The sequence below is a fragment of the Crassostrea angulata genome, chromosome 2, assembly GCF_025612915.1.
Source record: "Crassostrea angulata isolate pt1a10 chromosome 2, ASM2561291v2, whole genome shotgun sequence".
Lineage (NCBI taxonomy): Eukaryota > Metazoa > Mollusca > Bivalvia > Ostreida > Ostreidae > Magallana > Magallana angulata.
Window position 1 is genome coordinate 8,935,898 of NC_069112.1, and position 20,878 is coordinate 8,956,775.

Below are 20,878 nucleotides of genomic sequence, written 5' to 3' on the forward strand. Positions count from 1 at the left end.
CCGGTTGATATACTTAAGTAGCAGTTGAAGATCAAAATGAATTCATGACAGCTTTAAATGACAAACGATTGACTCAAAGGAGGTCGTTTTCTGAAAATGAGTTGAATTTGGGTGCATTTAAAAAAAAAAACAGAGTCGAAACAGTGAACAGAAGACATTTAAATCTTCTACTTTGTCGATCAGTTTCTGTAAACCAAGGTCTGTAATTCAGTAGCTACAGCGTGTGCACACAGGCATATACATGTTCATGATTGTGTTTAATGACAAACCATGAGAGGAATTCTTCAGTGAGCAGATATGTACAATGTACTACGAGATAGCTATGTCTAGTGCTTGGGAGAAGTAAGGTTGAGTCCTGAATCTTAATCAACAACAAGAGGCAGAATGAACAGGGTAATTTTGGTATTTGTTTTATCATTTTATTCCATACATTGAATACTTAAACAATCATTAGTAACGAAATATTTGGATGCTCGCTCCCCTTCGGCAACTTGTCCTACCTTTAACTTTTTAGAGGTCCGTGTTTGCTGTGCTCTTGTTTTTTATTTTTCCTTTGCACTTTTGATTATGAACTCTGTTCGTTATCACCACATGTCACATTGAGTTTTGATTACTCGGATCAAGAAAGAGTTTTTACAAAATGTCTACAAATGGAACGTTGTTTATCTCTTGGTTTTACGAACAACAAAAGTGCGGTGATAAAAACGAACAATATGAATGTCATTTAGAATCTTGATTTGGTAGACAGGGTATTCAAATTATCCGGGAATTACTAATATCTCAGCAAAAAAAACCCTAAAACCAGAAATTATTATCCCATTTAATGATAGGGTAGGGTGGACATTAATACCTTAAGTGTCTAAAGTTAGCTTAGTCTTGGACATTGTAGTGAAGGTCAATTGTTTGCTTTTGTTTGAATTTACAGAAAACACAGCTCGTCGGCGTTAAAATCATATACCCGTATATAATGCATTTATTTAATCTCATCAGACATCTTATTCCCTGTAGATTGTACACAGCTTGTATACGGATTTTAAAGTCTTGATCCTAAGTTAATTAAGCTGTCTTAAATTAAAATCAGAATTCGTACAGAGTATAACGTTTTTATTACAGCATTCGAACATATAAAAAATAGTCCCCATATTAAGTAGTATTCAATATTTTCTATTTCTATAGTGTTGCTACCTCTACACATTTAAAAGACCATCTCCCATAAAATAATACCTGGTTAATGATTTGAATATGAGTATTTTATGATCATTGGTCCGGATCTCCAAAATTGATACAGCTGTTAAAGTTAAAGTCAGACATAGTTTAAACACGCTTTTGAATATGCACCGTCAGTGTATCGATGGTGAATCTATTAACATTTTTGGCAGTCAGTATTAATTTGTGTTGATTTTCCTCTTAAATAATTTCATTGCATCTTTAATGTCAAAAAACAGCAATTTTTTAGAGTAAAAAAAGTCGAAATATAAACTAATTGATTCAATTGGAAAATTTTTCTTGATATTTTTTTTTAATTGAAATAAGTATTGTATTTGATGGCATCGGTTCATTCAAATTAAAAAAAAAAGACTTTTTATCTTTTTTTTGCACTTTATTTGCAAAATGATCTTATGAAGTGCTCAAAACTCCTAAAACTTATTGACCTTGAGTGTTAGTGAAGCTGCCAGTGTATATTAACAAATAAAAAAATTAAGAAAAAAAAAACCTTTGGGACTTTTGATTGCAAGATCTGGTCTAAGATGCAGTTAAAGTGGTTTAATAATCAGCACTTATTAACGAAGTTAATGAATTGAATTAATGCTTTTAAAAGATCATTTTACTGTGCGAAACAAATTATGCTAGTATGATCTGTAAAATTTAAGATTGTATATTTAAAGGCCTTCTGTAAAATGTAAGGTTGCATATTTAAATGCCTTCTCTAAACGGGCATTAAATATCGGGTAGAGGCGGGGAGGGGGGGGTGTTAAAGGTGCAAATGTTATTGAGATGCGTTCAACTTGTTACTTGAGACAATATATTCCACCTGGATCAATTTTTAGGTGATTATGCAGTTTTCTGTCATTTTAATAATTATGTGTTTTTAATTATGAACGATATTTTGTTCTATTATTTACATACTATATGTATATACCTATATGTAAACCGTTGTGTTTGTATGACAACCCCGCAAAATATTTCACAATATATTTTTTTTTATACCGAAGCGATGTCTTGAGATTTATAATATTTTAAGTATATCTTTTAAATTGATACGGTATACAGGGAAATATTCGCCTTGTTTTATTTTCTTTGTCAGCGGGCAAATTTAAAACTGGGTCAATTCCAATGTTTTATATTATCTCTCTTCAAACACAGCTGTGAGTGGGCCTAAAAGATTGGGCATAACTGTTTGAAAGTGCAGAGAGGCGAAAATTAGGAAGAGCGAAAATAACCTTGCACACAGTAACAGAACTTACATTTTCTTTATCGCACGATTGTAGAAGCCGGCTGTAAATATCTCAATGAATTATTTAATATTTGTAGGGTTTTTTAATTATTTTTTGGAAAAACACAGTAATGAAAGACAGGAAACATTTATTTCTTTAAACAATTCATTCACATTGATTTGCATGAAATATTTCAGAGCAGTTATTTAAACACACCAACTTTGTAACTAAGTTTGCCGACGGAGACCTTTCTGAATACCATTCATACAGTTTTTTCGTTTTGGTTGTGTGATTGCTATGGGATATAGATCGTCGTTTCCAGAGTACGAGTTAAATATTAAAGGGACCTTGATGATTTTTTTTTTAAATATTTATAACAATTGTTTACCTGTTTTTAATGATGAAGTCTGAATGTTAGAAGTCGAGTTACAAGCGATATAGAGAGGTAAGAAGTCGTTGTATGTTTTAAATAAAGAAATAAGTTCGAGTTTTATATTTGTTAACAAATAATAAAAAGGAATTAAAATACCATTTCTTTGGCAAAAGAACTTGTGGCAAACATAATTAACTGATTCAATGTGTTCATAGATGATTTTAACAACAACAAAAATCAACATTAGATGAAAACTTTACAAAACAAAGAATTCTCTTCTATGTAATTTGCATGTAGCTCGATATTTGACGTTCAAAATTTGACAAAGCAATAACAACATTCATATTCACCATTGGAAGGAAATTTTGAAGAAATAAATTGAGCTCAACTCCTTTCCAAGTTCCTTTATATCGTGGGCTTTATTTACAACAAATGAGAAAATCTATATAGGGGATAAAAAATGACAACGACGATTATATTTTGAAAAGATTGCTATACGTTATGACTTAATATGATACATTTTTAAGGTAAAGAATTCAGTAATAACTTTGAAAGACGGTAGAGTAATAAATATTGTAACGGGACTCAATCGTGATATGGTATCATTAATAAAGTAAAAATATCAAAATGATTATACAGAGGAATCTCTGTCCTTTTCTTTTTTACAGTTATCTCATGTATAATTAACACCATTTTCGATCTCATTCGCAGGGCCTAAAAAGTTTGAATTTTACTTGATATGATATAATTGTCTAAAAAGAAACCAAAATATGTAATGAATTTTTCGATTGAATACTAGTATACTCTTTAATTTTAGTTTTTTGATTTATTTCGAAACTGGGTACCATCATTTTGAATTAAAAAAAACGGTTGAAGATTGCAATCCGTAACTTATTCAAACCACAGCTTGTTTATACCCTTCTCGAAGAAGGGAGGGCATATTGCTTTGCAGTTGTCTGTCAGTCATTCGGTCCATTAGGAGTTTTCAATCATTTTCTTTGCAGAGGTTGTACATACTGTAATGAAATTCAGTATACACGTTGATCAAAAGAATATCTAGGTCAAGTGCGATTTATAGTACGAACGAGAATTTTTTAAAACAGATTTATGCCCCTTGGATTGAGAAAAATTTTCGTACGATCAATCAATTTGTGACAGAGTTTTGACCCTTGAACTTCAATAATTCCAATTTTTGGAAGTTCCCGGTTTTTGCTTAGCAGATATTTCCCAAGGAAGGGGAATAGGTGTCCCACAAACATCATTTGTTCTGTTTAGATATTAACGTTATTTATATTGTTATATTTTGACACTTCTTACGACATCATATACTGACAACGTAAATTGAGGCAAAACAAAATAGATTATAAAAATAAACTGTTAAAGAGCAAATGCCTTTTAGCACAGTTTTTCTAGTGTTTTATCATCGTTTCCACTTTTTCACGCCTTTTCAATTCACAATATATGTCTTTTTGTTTACAGTTTGTAAAAAGCGATAATATCTAAAGAGAATAGTATACTTTAAGATAAAATTATCATTTTTATTTACAAATTCAATTTAGGATGCAAGTAAAGTGAAAGAGGTATGGAACAAAATCCAAAATGGAGTCAACTCTACACCTACCATGGTGTTTTCTGTGATTGGTGACTCAGACAGTTTTGTCCCAAAACCTTGGCCAAAAACGGTGTTCCAGACGGCGCTGATAGAGGCAGCAAAGAGTGGCGGAGGTAAGCAATTGTTTATTTATGAGTTTGCATTTTCTTACAACTAATATGCATGTTCAAAAAACGTATAACACAATTTAAAGAAAGTCAAACAAACAAACGATCAAATACACAAACTGTTATTAGTATTCGATCTTTGCAATATTATTTGATTATCACTGATCGTTCTGGTTTAAATTTTATAATGTTATAACCAGAAACCTGGATTTTGTACCGCGGCAATGAGAAAGGAGTTTCAAGATGCGTCAGGGAGGCCTACCAGAGTTATGGAGACATGGAATTCGGGAATAAAAACACAGGAGACGGAATTGGTGTCAATGATACAAACAGGCATATCAAACTCATCAGCATAGCTAGAAAAGGGGTATGGATGCATTGGTGTAAATTTTCTTCAATATTTTAAGAACCTTTTCAACAGTTTTTCAAGTAAGCCTCCCCTCGGGAATCATTAATTTCTTTGCCTTTTTATAAGACTATTTAATTTACACATCATTTTACATTTGCAAATCAAATTATTGTGTCAACTTTAAATTTAAACCTTTTTATCGATATTAATGTAACAATAAACAAAAAATGAAATCAGTAAGACTATCTTTTATGACAGGCCTTCCGAACAGAATATTTAACCGATCCTCACTTCGAGACCAATGGTGAAGATGATGACAGTTTTCTTTTGGAGTTTGAAAAATATGTCTCCGAGCAAGACGTATCATTCTTCAGCCAGAAAATGGACATCAGTAAAATTATTTCTCTGTGTAGATGTAGAATTTAAGCTGGACATCGGGGATCTCATGCATGTGTCCGACACTCTGTTTAAATGTCATTTAATCAATATCTTTATTTAAATTACATCGTGTAATTAGAGATAGAAAATCCGGGTTGAACATATGTCGTATGCAATGCTGTGGCATACTGATGTATAAAACAGAATGTTATGCCCCCCCCCCCCCTAAAAAAAAGATAAAAGTATATGTAAATAGATTCTCATGCTATAATATATTTAATCCGTATTCTATTGAATCATTTATAACCATTTTGTAATAATGTGTTTCTGATGGTTATACCTTATTTGAAATAGTTCCTTATGCAATACATATGTTGATTTATTTATATGGATATTCTATGACAGTCCAATGCTGACATATTTTACTACTATTTTAGAAATGCCTGTACCGATAGCAGTAATTGTATGTGAAGGAGACATTGACACTATCGTCCACATCTCAGAAGCGCTCAAAAATAAACTTCCTGTAATCATAATGAAGGGGTCGGGAAAAGCAGCAGACCTGGTTTTTGACTTTCTAGAAAAGTATTGTATATATTGTTTTTCAATTCTCTAACAAGAAAAACACATTATAAATACAGATATGTATTAAACTGCAAACGACATATTAACCTATCATCCTTGCTTGTAGCGAACGACAACTCAAAAATCAAAGTACTGAAAGTACTGAAAAGCGTTAACCTAGCTTGGTTCGAAGAAAATTTACTGTGTGCAAGCGTAGGCGGAAATGAGCCTTATTGAAATTTTGGTTTATGTTTAATGAATATCAATTTAAAGTATCGAAGGCCAGATTTCTTTAAATATATGTTACTTTCTTAAGCTGATGTATATTAAAGCTGAACACGACTTGTATATGGATACTTGCCTGAAAAAAGATATGTTAAAATCACAAATTATACCTTTTGAACAGTAATTTATCACAGTTTTTGACATTTTCTTGCAAAGAATTGATTTTATTTTTCTATATTTTAGCTTCTGAATACGCACTATATTTTTTCACCACTGCGTAGCATCCCGTGCTGATGTACGTAAGCCCCGCAAACCAATCGTATCTACTCGGCCATTTCCGTCACCCAGATAACTGGTTCCCTATAGCTCTTACCAGTTTAAATGATGTATATTTCTGCTCATAGAGGGCAGTTATTCCTTGCACCGGAAATAGAAGTCTAACGACAATAAAGCGCTGAGCTATGCTTAGCGCTTTAATGAAAATCACTATTGTAGGAATGCATATCCCTTAATATTGTTTCTGCATTTTTAGAATACATGTTAAAAACCACAAATCATAATTACAGACGCATTGAATTGCAAATGATTCATTGACGTATTTTGTGTTGTTTTTAGCGAACGACAACTGAAAAAAAAGGCCAGCGTCTTATTTGGCATCCGATTTGATGATAAGAAATATAGTGAACTAAAAGCACATCTAGACACTATCGATGAAAACAGAGATTTGGTATGTGATTCCTCACTTGAAAAGGAAAACTGAATCAAAGTTCGAATCTCTAATTTATCGCAATAAAAAAATCAATTTTTATAAATGCGTTCAGTTAAAACGCGGGGGTATTAAGGAAGCATATGGAATTTGAGTTACATGTAATTCCGTGATATCACAAATCTTAGTTATCATGTACATATTCAAATATGTAAGCAACGAAACGTAGACCATAAACAAATAAAAAAATACTGAAAACAATTTTCTTTTCAGAAATTAGTTTGTATTACGTAGATTTACACATTGGTGACGTCATGACTAAACGTTTTGTGAATTTGATCGGAATGCATTGTAAACATATTAAAAATATAACTAATATAAGAACTCCAAAAAAGTACTATGGTGTGATTTATTGAGAACTGAACATAAGAATACTGGGAGAGATGTTAGTTTTATCAATCATTCGCTAAAAGGTATGTAAATTTGCTATTATTTCTCGGCCAGGCTTTCCTCTGTCGTTGCTTACGATATAAAAATTCAACTAGAACAACACTACCCCGTGTATATTGAACTTGAAAATTTATACGTATCGTTAGTTTGATCAATTCTAAAATTGAAAAATGCTGCTAGAATCGCATGCTGTGTGTAGTTTTGATGCAACATAACGTTTTCCGTGCAAACTTTATAAAAGTTGTGAAGGTTTTACGGGAGCCTGATGAATAGCTAGTTAATTTAGAAGATAATAGAATTCTAGCAGCGGTTTTGATTAAACTGAGATGTTTTGCCTTTACTTAGTATGTTTATTTTATTTTGGAAACCGCGGGGTACCGGTAGTGTTGTTCTATCTCATTTTATGTGAAGGAATAGACGCAAGCTAGTTAATGTTGTCACGTGATAATGCTATACAATGTAGCAGTAATGTACTACCCGATTTTATTTGCACTGAAATCTATTTTAAAGGATAAAACTCATTTTTTGATTTTATTTAAAATAATTCTTTAATTTCACGATTTTAAATATAACAGTCAAAATAAGACGCTAAATTGCCCATATGCTTCCTTAACACCCCGGCGAAGAGAAACAAATGCTATTATATGTAATTGGACTAGGTATAAAACTATGATATGGCAGCATCAGTAGTTGTGCTATAACCTACATGTAATTAAATATATTTTAATATGGCATGTAATCGACAGAGAGGTTAAGATAAAATCTTGTGTATATCCGAAAACTTGAACCCGCATGTCTCTCTAACTCGTATATATAAATATATTATAGCCAGCAGGGCCGTGTTAAATGGTTAAAGCTAAACTGAAATGTGAATTTATGATGACAGAGTCGATTTTCACAAGTAACTTGAAATATTTTTTCTAGGTCGGAGTATTTGACCTTGACCAAGATGACCCACTAATGTTGTCAAATATTGTGGGGGAGGCTGTGGTCAGTTGTTGGTCGATGGAGAATATTCTCCAAAGAAACAACGCTAATGGTAAGGTTTTTGAAATTATATTTCCATAGCTTTTATTTGCAAACAATGTTAAAAAATTGAAGACAATCTTTCAACTATAACAAAAGGGTCCGATTAAGTGAAACGTGTTACTTCCTGTAGATTCAAACACAATTTGTCAATTCTGTTGAACTAGCATTTATATGTTTTAAGTATAGATCATATCTATCATAAGATAAATAATATTAAATTTTATCCATGTACTTTTATATTGTCAACAATTAATAACACAAGGCGTTAGTAAACAAAAGGACATTTTACTCTATCAGACCTAAAAAAACCCAAGAATTTTAATTAAGACAAATGAAACAGATTGTTTCCTTGTATTGAAATCCATTTGTTTTTGTCTCCTTTTCTAAAAAGAACCATTGTGTGTTTGAATGAATTTTTAACGAAATCAAACGAAATAATGTTAATACTAACGCAAGGTGTAACTCTAAGGGGGAAAATCATCCTTTAAAAATTGTTGCCAAATTTAGTCGTTTTTAATTCATTCTGTACAAAAAACTGTTGAACTACTCTAAATTTCATGGTTTAATTATTTCATAATTCATAATAATAATTTACAAGATCTCATCGGTCTTGACCCTCCTGTTTATCATTTATATACGTTTAGAGTGCGATTACTTTGGGCAATTAAACAGATAGTTAACTACTGAACCACAGTTTTACACTTAAAAGGGAGGGCAGCTTGGTGTTTTTTTTTTATAATGAGCCTTAATCAGGTACTCATTTTGGAGAAAGACAGTTTTATTAATCTTTACTTTTTTATTAGGTTTGGAGTTCGCAAATTCACATAACCTGCGCCCTAAAACGGCAATTCCTGACTCTCAAACGAACGGAACCACGATAAAAGGGTCTTCGCTAGCCTGGAAACTTCTGCGAAGAAACTCTGTCAACCCCGAAAAAAAGATTATATATCAGATTTTAGGAGGATTCAAATTGGAATCCAGACCTTACGTGTTGAATCCGAAAATCTCCACTCCCACGTCGCTTCCATTGTATTTCTATTTCGGATATCAGCTTCTGCAAGAATCAGATCTTTTGGAGGAATGTGGACCTGTAAGATCAGTAAAACTGTTCTTCAGTATATTATACTGAATATATATAAATACATTCTTAAACATGTGTTTAAGCTTGTTTTATTACATAAGTGTCACAGCCGAATGTGATAAATTTATTATGAATTGCCTGTTTTTATCAGGTGCTTCTTTTGGAAGCATTGAAAGCAAACCGATGTGATTACGTTAGAGTTTTACTGGACCAGAGGGTAAAATTTGATCCAAAAAATTTACCAGAGTTGTATGAGCAGGTAAGATAAGCTTAAGAAAAGCCTGTTGTATATCTGCTATGTTTGCCATAATTTAATATATTTACATTCTACTGTGTTTTTCCATTAAATTCCGTGATGTTTAAATGCCTCTAACTGCAACACCTATTCACTGCGTATGAATTTACAAGTAATATACATAAATAGTTCTTAAACCGTGATTTCTATGTTATCGGTTAAAAATGTATATCATGAACGTTGTCAAAACACCATGTTTTATAATTATTAAACAAAAAGTGAACTTTATTGTTAAAAGCAACATTTCAAGAGTTATTTATCATGGATTATATTTTCATGCTCGTCGATCTCATCTCAACAGTCTATGTGAAAACCAGTTTAAACCGGTTTAACAAAACAGCTGTTCTTGCTGTTACTTATGCACTCCCTCCGTGATCTGCACTTTATATCGATTTATTTAAGTAAACAATTGATTACTTCAGTAAGGGAATGTAAATATAAGCATTAAATGATTTATTTTTGACGTCGTCGTGTCAATAACTGCCGTCAGGTGGGCAGACAAATTATCATAACGCGCTAACGCGCGTTATTCAATTTGTCTGCTCACCTGACGGCAGTTATTGACACGACGACGTCAAAAATAAATCATTCAATGCTATAATAAGCGTTTTCACGACTCTGTTTACTTTGCAAAGTATTAAATGCGAAAATCTTATCTGGTTTTCTTGAGTTTCAGACACTTTTGTATCTTAAAAAATATGACGCAAATTTAAGAAAAGCTACATAAATTCCTCATATAAATTCCTCAATAAAGAAATCTTTTTCAGACAGTGTCATGCAAAGACTGTAAATTTAAATCAGAAGATTGTCTGCATATGCAGTGGATATTGAAGGTTTGAGTTCTTTATTTGTGTTTTAAAACATACATCAATTCCGACTATCTTAGAGAGCTATCTATTGTGGAATCATTAATTTTCGTGGGGGCCAATTTTCGTGGATTGCTGAAATTTTATAGGTTCGTGGGGACGTAATTTCGTGTATTTTCTTTTACCTACAAAACGAAATATGACTTTATTACCCTAACAATTATTCGTGGAGGATATTAATTCGTGGATGAGAGGTACCCACGAAATCTACGAAAATTGAGCCACCACGAAATCTAATGATTCCACAGTAAACCGCTGATTGATGATAAGATGTACATGTATAATTTAAGGGACGGATTTGTTTTCTTTCTTAAAGGACAATATATGTAGAGTAATATTTTCATAGAGTGCACTTTTTCAGCAAATCGAAGAGAAACACGCAAAAAGAATGTGTCACAAGTATAGGTCTAAAGTCATGAAAATGAACAGTAAGAAAGTGGGAGAACAGCAGAAATATATAGAAGAAAAGATAGAAGAACTTCACCTGCCTGTGGCAAAATCAGCTGAAGCACTATGTCGAGAAATCTTACGATACGAAGGTGAAACGGCGAGAATACCCTTTGGAATAACCTTTTTAACTCTCCAATCTTTTGTGTAGTTGTTAAAATATATCAAACATTGTGTCACAAAAAAACATCAATCCCATGCCCATTTGTCCTCAGCTTTGTATTAGGTGATTTTACCTTGTAGAACTGGTACCATGGAACACTCGTACCATAGTGACATTGCAGTGGTTCTCTTAGAGTCATTGTACACGTGTACGGACTGTTTAGGCGAACCGGTACCCACGATAACATTTATTTTTCTATTATATTGCACGAAAATACAGTCATTTCATACGTATTTTTTAATTATCTTAAGCTATAACATATGGAAGGTTTATACTGAAACGTTCGTCATGTAAAACGAAAAAGATAAAATATATTGTGGAGTATTTCTTGTGACGGAAGTTAGGACAAATAAAACAAAATAGTTAAACACATCTACATGCATAGGTCTACCGTTCCACAAATTTAGTTGTTCTATTGTTTACCATTTCGGAGATCTTTCTGAGGCAAAGATTTTTGTCTCAGGACCGAAAACAGATAAACTTAAGTACTAAATATAAAATGAACGCTATCATTGTGTACATCTATTATCTTATTTGTTTATCAGACAAACGAGAAAAAATCACTTAAATCATGAATTAAATACTTGATTTTTTAAACGCCTTCCGTGAGATCCATAAGTGACGATTGACTAAATGACGGCGTAAAAGACATCTTAAGACACATGTCTTTGTTCTATAAAAGTTTCTTAAGGTCAAGATCTAGTAAATGAAAGGTGCATACAGGTTTATAAAATTAAAGATATAAATTCTTTCCATGATGCTTCATAACAAAAGCTTTGTTTGATAAAGTGTACCGGGGCTAAACGTTTTGGTAAACACAATGAAAAATAATGTTCGAAATTGTCATTTTCAATGAAATATGAAAGGGATAAGTTTTGTCCATATTTGACTAATAGAATTTATCTAAAATGCAAACAGTCTCTCCAAAAACGATATTACACAAACAAGCTTTTGACTTCCTCTTTAAAATAATATAAAATTGAGTATATGGATTACTTTTCCCATGATTAAACTTGAAATGTCAAGAAAATGTTAATTTTCTACATGTTTCCTTTAAAGCCGTAAAGTATTGGAAACCGATTCTTCAAATCAATTATGACGTCATAATGGATCTACTACCAAAAAGACACTCTCGAATCATTAAAGCGTTGGCAAACTTTGAAAACAAAACTCATTGAGATATTTGAGATTTCTCGGTGAGACATCTCACTCAAAATAGATTTTAAAAAAATATAAAATATTGGATAGATGTCAGAAATCCTTTGGACATTAACATTGATTTCGTGTAAGATAACAAAATATGAAAACAAAAACTACTGGAAATTACTACTAATCAAAGAAACTAAAATGCATTTTAAAAAAAAAGATTAAAAAACACCTTGATGTATTATTATTCTTTCTCTTAATTAAAAATTACAGAAAAATATATTCAGTTATCTGAGCAGGGCAGCACATAACTTATAAATACTGTTACTTATCTTATACGACCTGAACACACATAGTTTGCATAAACATCTGTATTTATATGCCTTAATGAACATCCATGTTCCATAAATTGATACTTATCAAAAGAAACTTCTTGCTAGTTAAATATCGCCAGAAATATGTTTCTGCATCAAGGATAAAATACAGATATAAACATCTTGTCACATGGTTACGAGTTCTCCGGCGTACATGTATCCATATTACAGCTTTTCTTTTTGTATGCATTATCTTGACGTCGCAAAAATATCTCCTGAACCACGATTTAATAAATAGATCCGAATATATGTGATCTTTGTTTATTTGCATGATTACTGAAAAACATATTCTAATATAACCTTTAAATGAAAAATTTCACCCCCCGAAAGTAATTTTTTTCATGATATTTTACATATTTCCTTAAAAATGAACATTGATTTGGTTTTCATTGTACATTATAGATTAAGATTGGTTCAACTATTGAAATTACTCAGTTTAGACAAAGGCGTGCAAATCGTCATGGTCACCATGATTGCATATTTCTTTGACAAGCTCATTGGATTGTACTTTTGTAAATGGTTCATCCTTCATAGAAAAAGAAAACACATATTTGCTGTATTTTTATTGAATCCAAAATACATGAACCTATAATGACGTTTTCCATTTACATTAATTATCCTGTAGAATTCGCAAAAGACTCATCCACAGAGGACGATAATATTTCTCTCATTTTACTTTGGGCCATTTTTGCAAATCGAAAGGAATTGGCTGAAATTTATTGGCTGAGAGGAAAAAACCATCTATGTAAGTTTATGCCCTCATGTATTTCATAAGTAGTATAAGATACAGCATAAGTGAATAAGTTGGTAGATAATTATCTCACATACGTTGTATTTTGTGGCATATTGATACATGTGCTCGAACCACTAAATCATGTAAATCAATATTTTATCTGTTGAAGTGACTGGATTAGTGTGTTCGGCTATTCTCAAAAAGCTATCAAAGAAAGCGAACAATGTCAAAGAACAAGTATTGTCGAATGACTTGGAGGAACATTCAAAGTAAGTACTTGGTATAAACCGGAATCAGTCCATTATGTAAGCTATTGGCGGTCTAATACGCGTTAGTAGTACCTATGATTGTATCATATCTTACGGAGTGGGAATTTGTTAAAGATAGGATTGAAATGAAATGATTTATACAATGTTTTATACGATCTTTAAATTAAACTGCTCAGCAAACATTGCTGGTAAAGGCATGAATCGAATTGGGTAAACAATTCAGTTCATACATAGTGATCATGTTTATTTTTCGTAGATTGTTTGAACAACGGTGCCTTGGTATTATGGATAGAATGTACGATGAAAACGCAGAACAAGCCATTGATTTGATGGACACAGAGGCAGACATTTGGGGGATTCACTCTTGTCCTCTCACCTTTGCTTACGAAAATTTTATGTACGATGTAGTAGCTCATACGTGTTCTCAGAAGAATATGAACAGACAGTGGTATAACAATTTGGCCCCTGACTTGAAACCTTTCTTGAAGGTAAACAAGTCTTGAGAGGACCATCGGTGATTGTTAAAAATGGCAGTCCAGTCAAGACCTGCCTATAAATATGAGTGAACCCAATGTAATCAAATAAAATTAAAAGTGTTTTAAAAAAAATATGAAATAAAAAGTGATTGGATCATTTATTTTTCAGTCTGCAATCAGAAAGCCTCGCATGTTCCTTTCGGCACCATTAACAAAGTATATGTTTAATTATGTAAGTAGAAAATGAAATGAGCAAACATTGCATTCAAAACAAATCAAGACAATTCACTATTTAGTAACAACTATATCAAAATAGCATTGACATATGTTGTTTAAACGAATGTATAAAATTTCTGTGTTTTGTTTTTTTATAACAAGTGTTTTAATTGGTGAAACATTGATTTAATTTGAACAGTTTTCATATCTGGATTTCGGTTTTAACATAAACCGCATTTAAAGGGAAATGAAATCATAAACAGTAGGAAAAACCCACATGTTATTTTTGGGGCCTTTTTAGTCCTCTGGTGAAAGCGTATTCATACAGATTTGATTAACAGTATGTTTATATTTTTTTAGGTGATGTTTTTCATAATGCTCGTGATTTATAGCTCATTTGTACTCACAAGCATTAGCACCAAATATTACGAGAAGAATATTGGCAAGTTGTTTGAGTACATTGTATATGCATGGGGCGCTGGGGATTTCTCTGAAAAACTCATCAGCTGTTTTGTAAGATTATGAATATTTACAATATTATTGAGAGTTCAATAACTTCTTCTTTATCATTTAAACTAGATCATTTTCTTTATGATAGTTGATATAAAACTGAAGTTGTTCAATACATATCTTTTTTAATATAATGTAACTGTTCCCACCTGCAAAATTGGTTCCATAAAAAAAGAAACCCTTTTTTGTCGAAAATAATATTTCGTATCTTACTGGTATCATACTTATAATAGGGTTTTCTGGAAGAGAGAGGTCGTTCTCACAGAAGTAAATGGTCACGTGCGAAAAGATACCTGTACGACTTCTGGAATGTGGTGGATCTACTGTCCTATTTCTTACTTATAGCAGCGGTCCTTGTCTATTACCTTGAAATAACAGATACGTACATTGTCTCCAGACGAATGTTTGGCCTTTCTCTTCTAGTTATGTACTTGAGGTTTCTGGAAGTGTTTCTTGTCTTTAGAAAACTTGGACCTACACTGCTTATGATTAAGGAAATGGTATGCATATAAGTTTCCTTCCCATATTGTTTACACAAAACATCAAATCGTAGCTTAATTATATCATTAACTTAATACAACAAGAAAAAAAGCTTTAGTTGATTAACTTAATGTCATCTTAGCTGAAGGATCTACTCGGTTTCCTATCCATTGCTGTCTTTGTGGTACTAGGAGTTGGAATCTATTACCATGCAAACCTCTGGCCAGACCACCAGACAATATGGAGCGGTGATTGGACCAACTGGAGGATATGGACCATCATATACTACCCATACTGGCAGCTCTACGCAGAGTTGAATCTTGATCAACTTGATGGTAATGATTGTGGAGAAAATAAAAAAAATCGATAATAAAATACAAAACTGTTTACTTAATAAACTATTTTTCAGAAGTTTTATTTTCACTTAAAAGTGTACATGATATACATCATCCACTTAAACTTTTACTACACTATTACTGCTTTCCATCGTTTTTCTTGATCAGTTTTATCAGAATGCATGTTTAATAAAACTCATTCAATTAGTTTTTATTAACAATAGGAAGTGACCAATCAGATTGCACAAACGTGACCTCTGTATGGGAGTCTGACACGTCCATCAATCGATGTCCACAAGAAGACTGGACTGTACAAGCTGTAGCGGCGATCTATCTGTTGTTCTCCAATCTCCTGTTGGTCAACCTTGTTATCGCCATGTTCAGGTAATTGTAATGTGTTTGTCAATTAAGTAATAAAAAATTGTCAATATAAATAGAGTTTGGTTGCACCAGTAATCAAATTCTGTGAATTCTGTGAAGCGCAAAGGACTCGCCGGAAAATGTGATCACGTATCAACAAAATTTAAATCTTTGTACACTTTTTGAGCAATGTTATTTACTTTTTTTTTTAATTCGGAGTTTTGAAAGTCACTACAGTTATATTTTTATTTAAACATAACATGGCTTATATGTTAGAAGATACAACAGTCAAACCTTACCCTCGACCGGTCATCATGGCGTCATAAATATTACATTTTATGGAAAATATAGTTTTTGCTCTTCAGTTTGTCCATAGAAGAAAGAAAATATTTCAAATATCAATAGTTGTTATTCAAATCTCCCTAAAACATAGATTGAACCATGAAACTATTACCCATGCTTTGATAAAAGAGGCAGACACAAATAAATAATTGGATATAGTATTTGATCTTAACGCTCAGGATTGTTTTTGAATTATTATTTATTTATTTAAGAAACATATAAACTTTATTTGTAGAATATTGATCTACTGATAATTTGGTATGATAACAATGAAAATGTCATTTATCAATATAATGAAATTGAAAAGTTACTAGGCAGCAAAAAATCACTAATCAAAATCTGCAATATAAAAAAAAAATGTTCTTAATATAACAATGATAAAGAAATATTGAATAAAATACATACAGGATCATTCAATCGAAATTGGTGATATATAACTTTTATAAAACAAGCTTTTTGTTTCCGATGCCTGAGCCTTGATGGGGTAGTAAAGGCACACATCGAGTCGAATGAAATGATACTATCACAAATCGTAAGAGAGTATTTATATGCAACATGCTTTAGACAAGTTAAAAAGGCGTAAAAATATATTTTGACGTAATATCAACGTGATATGATAAACATATGAAATTTAGAAATTTTGTTTGCAAGTATTTATTTAAAATAACATAGTTATGTGTTTAACCTGTTTTGCCTAAGCCAAAACAGTTCTATACATGTGTCAGTTTTCCTCCGTAACTGTCTAGTTATTGCTATTTCTGTTTTGCAGTTTACCATATTTCTCCGCCAAATATATTTGTTTTACTTTGGAAAAAAACACCATGTTTATACAATTCAAGTCATTCTGCTACAAATCAAACTTTTTTACGCGGGTATGTTAAGGCGTTCCGTTTTATTTTTCATGGATATGTTAACAGTCTGTTGTCAGAATCTTATGCGATATGAGGACGGCATTTACTTTGACGTCACAATCTGCATTCCTTTTGATATTTCTAAATATATATTTAATAAATATTTGTTTTAATAACATAATTCTTTCATTAATACTTTTAATACTGAACTCAATATTTTTAATACCTAATGTCAAATAATCGAATACTCCTTATAAAGTAGCTTATGGTCAGAAAACTCCCTGGTTACGTGTAGACTACTCAAAGAAGATATTTGAATTAAAAAAAAACAACAACAGTTTGACAAGGGCAAAAGATCATTACAATTTAGAACATTTTGCGTCAATATGGTGAAGAAACTAAGTACCAATGAGACCATGCTTGTAAAAAGTACGAATTCACCTCAATTTTAACTAAATTGCCCCTGATACCACTAGTAGTTAGAATATGCCTCATTTTGATGATTTGGCGAAATGTTTTATCAATATCTTAAATAACGAAATATAAATTTGAAGCCCAAAAGAGGATTTTAAATTGTATGAACTATAAACAATTGTCTTCATCCTTATGATACCTTTCTTTTTAGCTACACTTTTGAGAGGGTTCAGAATGACTCGGAGAAGCTATGGCGTTTTGAGAGATACACCGTGATCAATGACTACAAATGGCGAATACCGTCTCCATTTAACCTGTTTTTCATGCCTTACCGATGCTTCTGTTTACCGGAAAGAAAGGGTTGTTGCCTACAAAAGTGCAGAGGTGAGGTCCCAAATAGTTACTTCCAGGCTATCAGCATAATGTTACAAAGCAAGAAGAAAGTGGTTTGATGGTCATAATTATTATCATTTCGAAAAGTTGGCGAAAAGACGTAGAGCTTTATGCGATTTTAGTCATTCAGCTGTCATTCATAATTTAAATGGAAAACAAAGAAATATACATTGATGTAATACCTGTAATGGGCAGGAGCGGATCCACGATTTGAAGTTGGGGGGGGGGGGGGCAGACGTTTTTGGAAGGGGGTCTGGAGCTCCTGTATTCTATAGATTTTGAAAGGTAAAAATGATTTATTTTTTTTAATTTAGTGATATCTTCTCGTATTATACTAAAAAGTTATAAAACATTTCACAAGTTAAAAGGTTTGTAGATTAAAGACCCGTAGATTTATCAGTTTTTTGAAAAGAAATCCAGTTCTATGGGACGATGTAAATGAAGTTTTAAAAAAAGATAACGAATTGTACTTGTATCATAATAAACATGGAAGAGTCGTTAAAAACACAAGCTAATATAACAAATTACTTAAAGGTGAGTGATTGTTTATATTTGAACCAAATGAGAGCGTAACTAAAATAGGTTTTCTACGTAAGTTTCAACATTTATTTAACCCACGAGTTTTCTCCATACTGCATCGCTGAAATTGGTCTAAAATAGAAAATTCTCACGAGTTTATAAAATGTAGATAATAAAGACTCGCAAGTTGTACATTTTCTTTGCCAGAATGAGTATAATTTAACTTCATTTTGACAATTTAGGGTGTGTCGCCCTTTGCATCCGCCACTGATGGGGACAATAGTATATTGTGTACGATTACAAATAATAACATACCAAAACACAATTATTAAGAAAATTTGAACATAAAGATGTACTAGTAACACGCTTGTTTCAATTCCAGAGATTTGCTGTAAGGATGCAGTGAAAAAAGAAAACAAAATCAAAGCAGACAATGAAGCATATCAAAGAAATTTTCAAAGAATTACAGCACTAAAAATAAACAACAAAATATAAGGAATGAACATATGTTAAATAAGCTTCTGTAATGATTTTTGAGGAACAGCAAAAATAACAAGTTGATGTAAGCTATGCTATGTTTGAAAGTAAAATAAAGAGACCAGTATCCAGTGTGTTAAAATATATTTTTAATTTCAAAGTGCTTATCTCTGTTTTGTTTTACTGATGTTTGTCTTTCATATGAAATAGTATTTTCATAGTGTCAAGAATCTCTAGATGTTTTCCAAAAATACTTATATATAAGCTTATAGATGTGTATGTCGATGCTGAAGTGGATTAAGACAATTAACATAGGACTGCGAACAATAGCATTGTGTACCTTCCTAACTAAAAGTCATTTTTGAAAATTCTTTAATGAAATTTATTTTTAACAAGCATTCTGAGAGTATTGCATAAGCAATACACGTCCCCTACCGGTTTGTGAAAACAATGCACTGTTATGCAGAATATCGAACCCGAACATTAAACAAGAGGCCAATTGGCCTTTACGGTCACCTGAGTAGCATATATCCAATACACAAACTTGTCATGGAGTCTCATATTTGCATCTATAATTAATTAGGTTTCATACTGGAGTAGAAAAATTTATAATTTGTAATGACAACCACATTTAATTAAAAAAGAACCTTGAAACCTATAATTTTGGTGAAAAACTAAAAGATCTGGTCTACAAAATAATGAATTCAGTTTTCCTTTCAGGTGTGTGGGAGTAAAGAAGATAATTTTTTAACGTTATATGCATTAACATCTATACATCCATTTTGGCCCTGCCCTAGAGTCAAAACCCATACCCCAGGGGACATGAAAATTAAAATTTCAGTAGAGGACTTCCTGGTAAACATAATTATTAGTCGGTTTTTTTTTATACAGATGTGTGAGAATAGAGAAGAAGATTTTTAAACATAATATGCATTAACACTTTATTGCCATATTGCCCCCCCCCCCCCCTCATGTCCTGAACCCCTGACCCAGGGGCCATGAATTTCACAATTTAGGTAAAGGAGATAGTGGATATCATAACCATGTATTCAGTTTCTTGCCAACATGTGTGGGAGTAGAGAAGAAGATTTTTTAAAATTTAAATCATTTTTACTATATGGCCATATTGGCCCCACCCTAGAGCATGAACACCTAACAAAGGGGTCATGAATTTCACAATTTTAGTAGAGAGTCTCATGGACATCATAATCATGCATTTAGATTTTAACAAATATAAATGGGAGTAGAGAAGAAGATTTTCTAAGATTCTAAGATTTAATACATTTTTACTATTTGGCCATATCGGCCCCACCCTAAAGCCTGAACCTCTGAACGAGGGGTCATGACTTTCACAATTAAGGTAGAAGGCTTCATGGACATCATAACCATGCATTTAGTTTTTAACAAATATATATGGGAGTAGAGAAGAAGATTTTCTAAGATTTAATACATTTTTACTATTTGGCCTAACAGCCCCACCCTAGAGCCTGAACCCTTGACCGACGGGTCATGAATTTATCTTTTTTGGTAGAGGGCTTCATGAACATCATAATCATGCTTTTAATATTTAACAAATATATATGAGAGTAGAGAAGAAGATTTTCTAAGATTTATTACATTTTTACTATTTGGCCATATTGGCCCCACCCTAGAGCCTGAACCCCTTACCCAGGGGCCATAAATTTCACAATTTTGGTAGAGGGCCTCATGGACATCATAACCATGCATTCAGTTTTTTCCTCACGTGTGTGGAAGTAGAGAGGAAGATTTTTGAAAATTTGACTTTTTTTGCATATTTGGCCCCACCCGTGGCACCCCAGGGGTGGTAGAGCTATGAATTTCACAATTTAGATTCTTCTTACCATTGAGATGCTTCACAACAAAAATGGTAACGATTGGCCTA

At 32.2% G+C, this 20,878-nt stretch overlaps 1 protein-coding gene across 1 annotated transcript; it reads left to right on the forward strand.

Moving 5' to 3' along the window:
* The first annotated feature begins 223 nt into the window (after positions 1-223).
* On the forward strand, positions 224-19,189 carry LOC128171880 (transient receptor potential cation channel subfamily M member-like 2). Its single transcript, XM_052837654.1, has 21 exons — positions 224-393; positions 4,368-4,533; positions 4,728-4,894; positions 5,135-5,267; positions 5,692-5,839; positions 6,659-6,770; positions 8,124-8,238; positions 9,032-9,318; positions 9,461-9,568; positions 10,372-10,437; positions 10,832-11,009; positions 13,226-13,345; positions 13,503-13,602; positions 13,859-14,090; positions 14,248-14,310; positions 14,655-14,807; positions 15,038-15,304; positions 15,427-15,619; positions 15,844-16,003; positions 17,798-17,970; positions 18,881-19,189. The coding sequence occupies exons 1-21, from the start codon at positions 385-387 to the stop codon at positions 18,991-18,993; spliced, it is 3,063 nt and encodes a 1,020-aa protein (XP_052693614.1). The 5' UTR covers positions 224-384; the 3' UTR covers positions 18,994-19,189.
* The last annotated feature ends 1,689 nt before the right edge of the window (positions 19,190-20,878 follow it).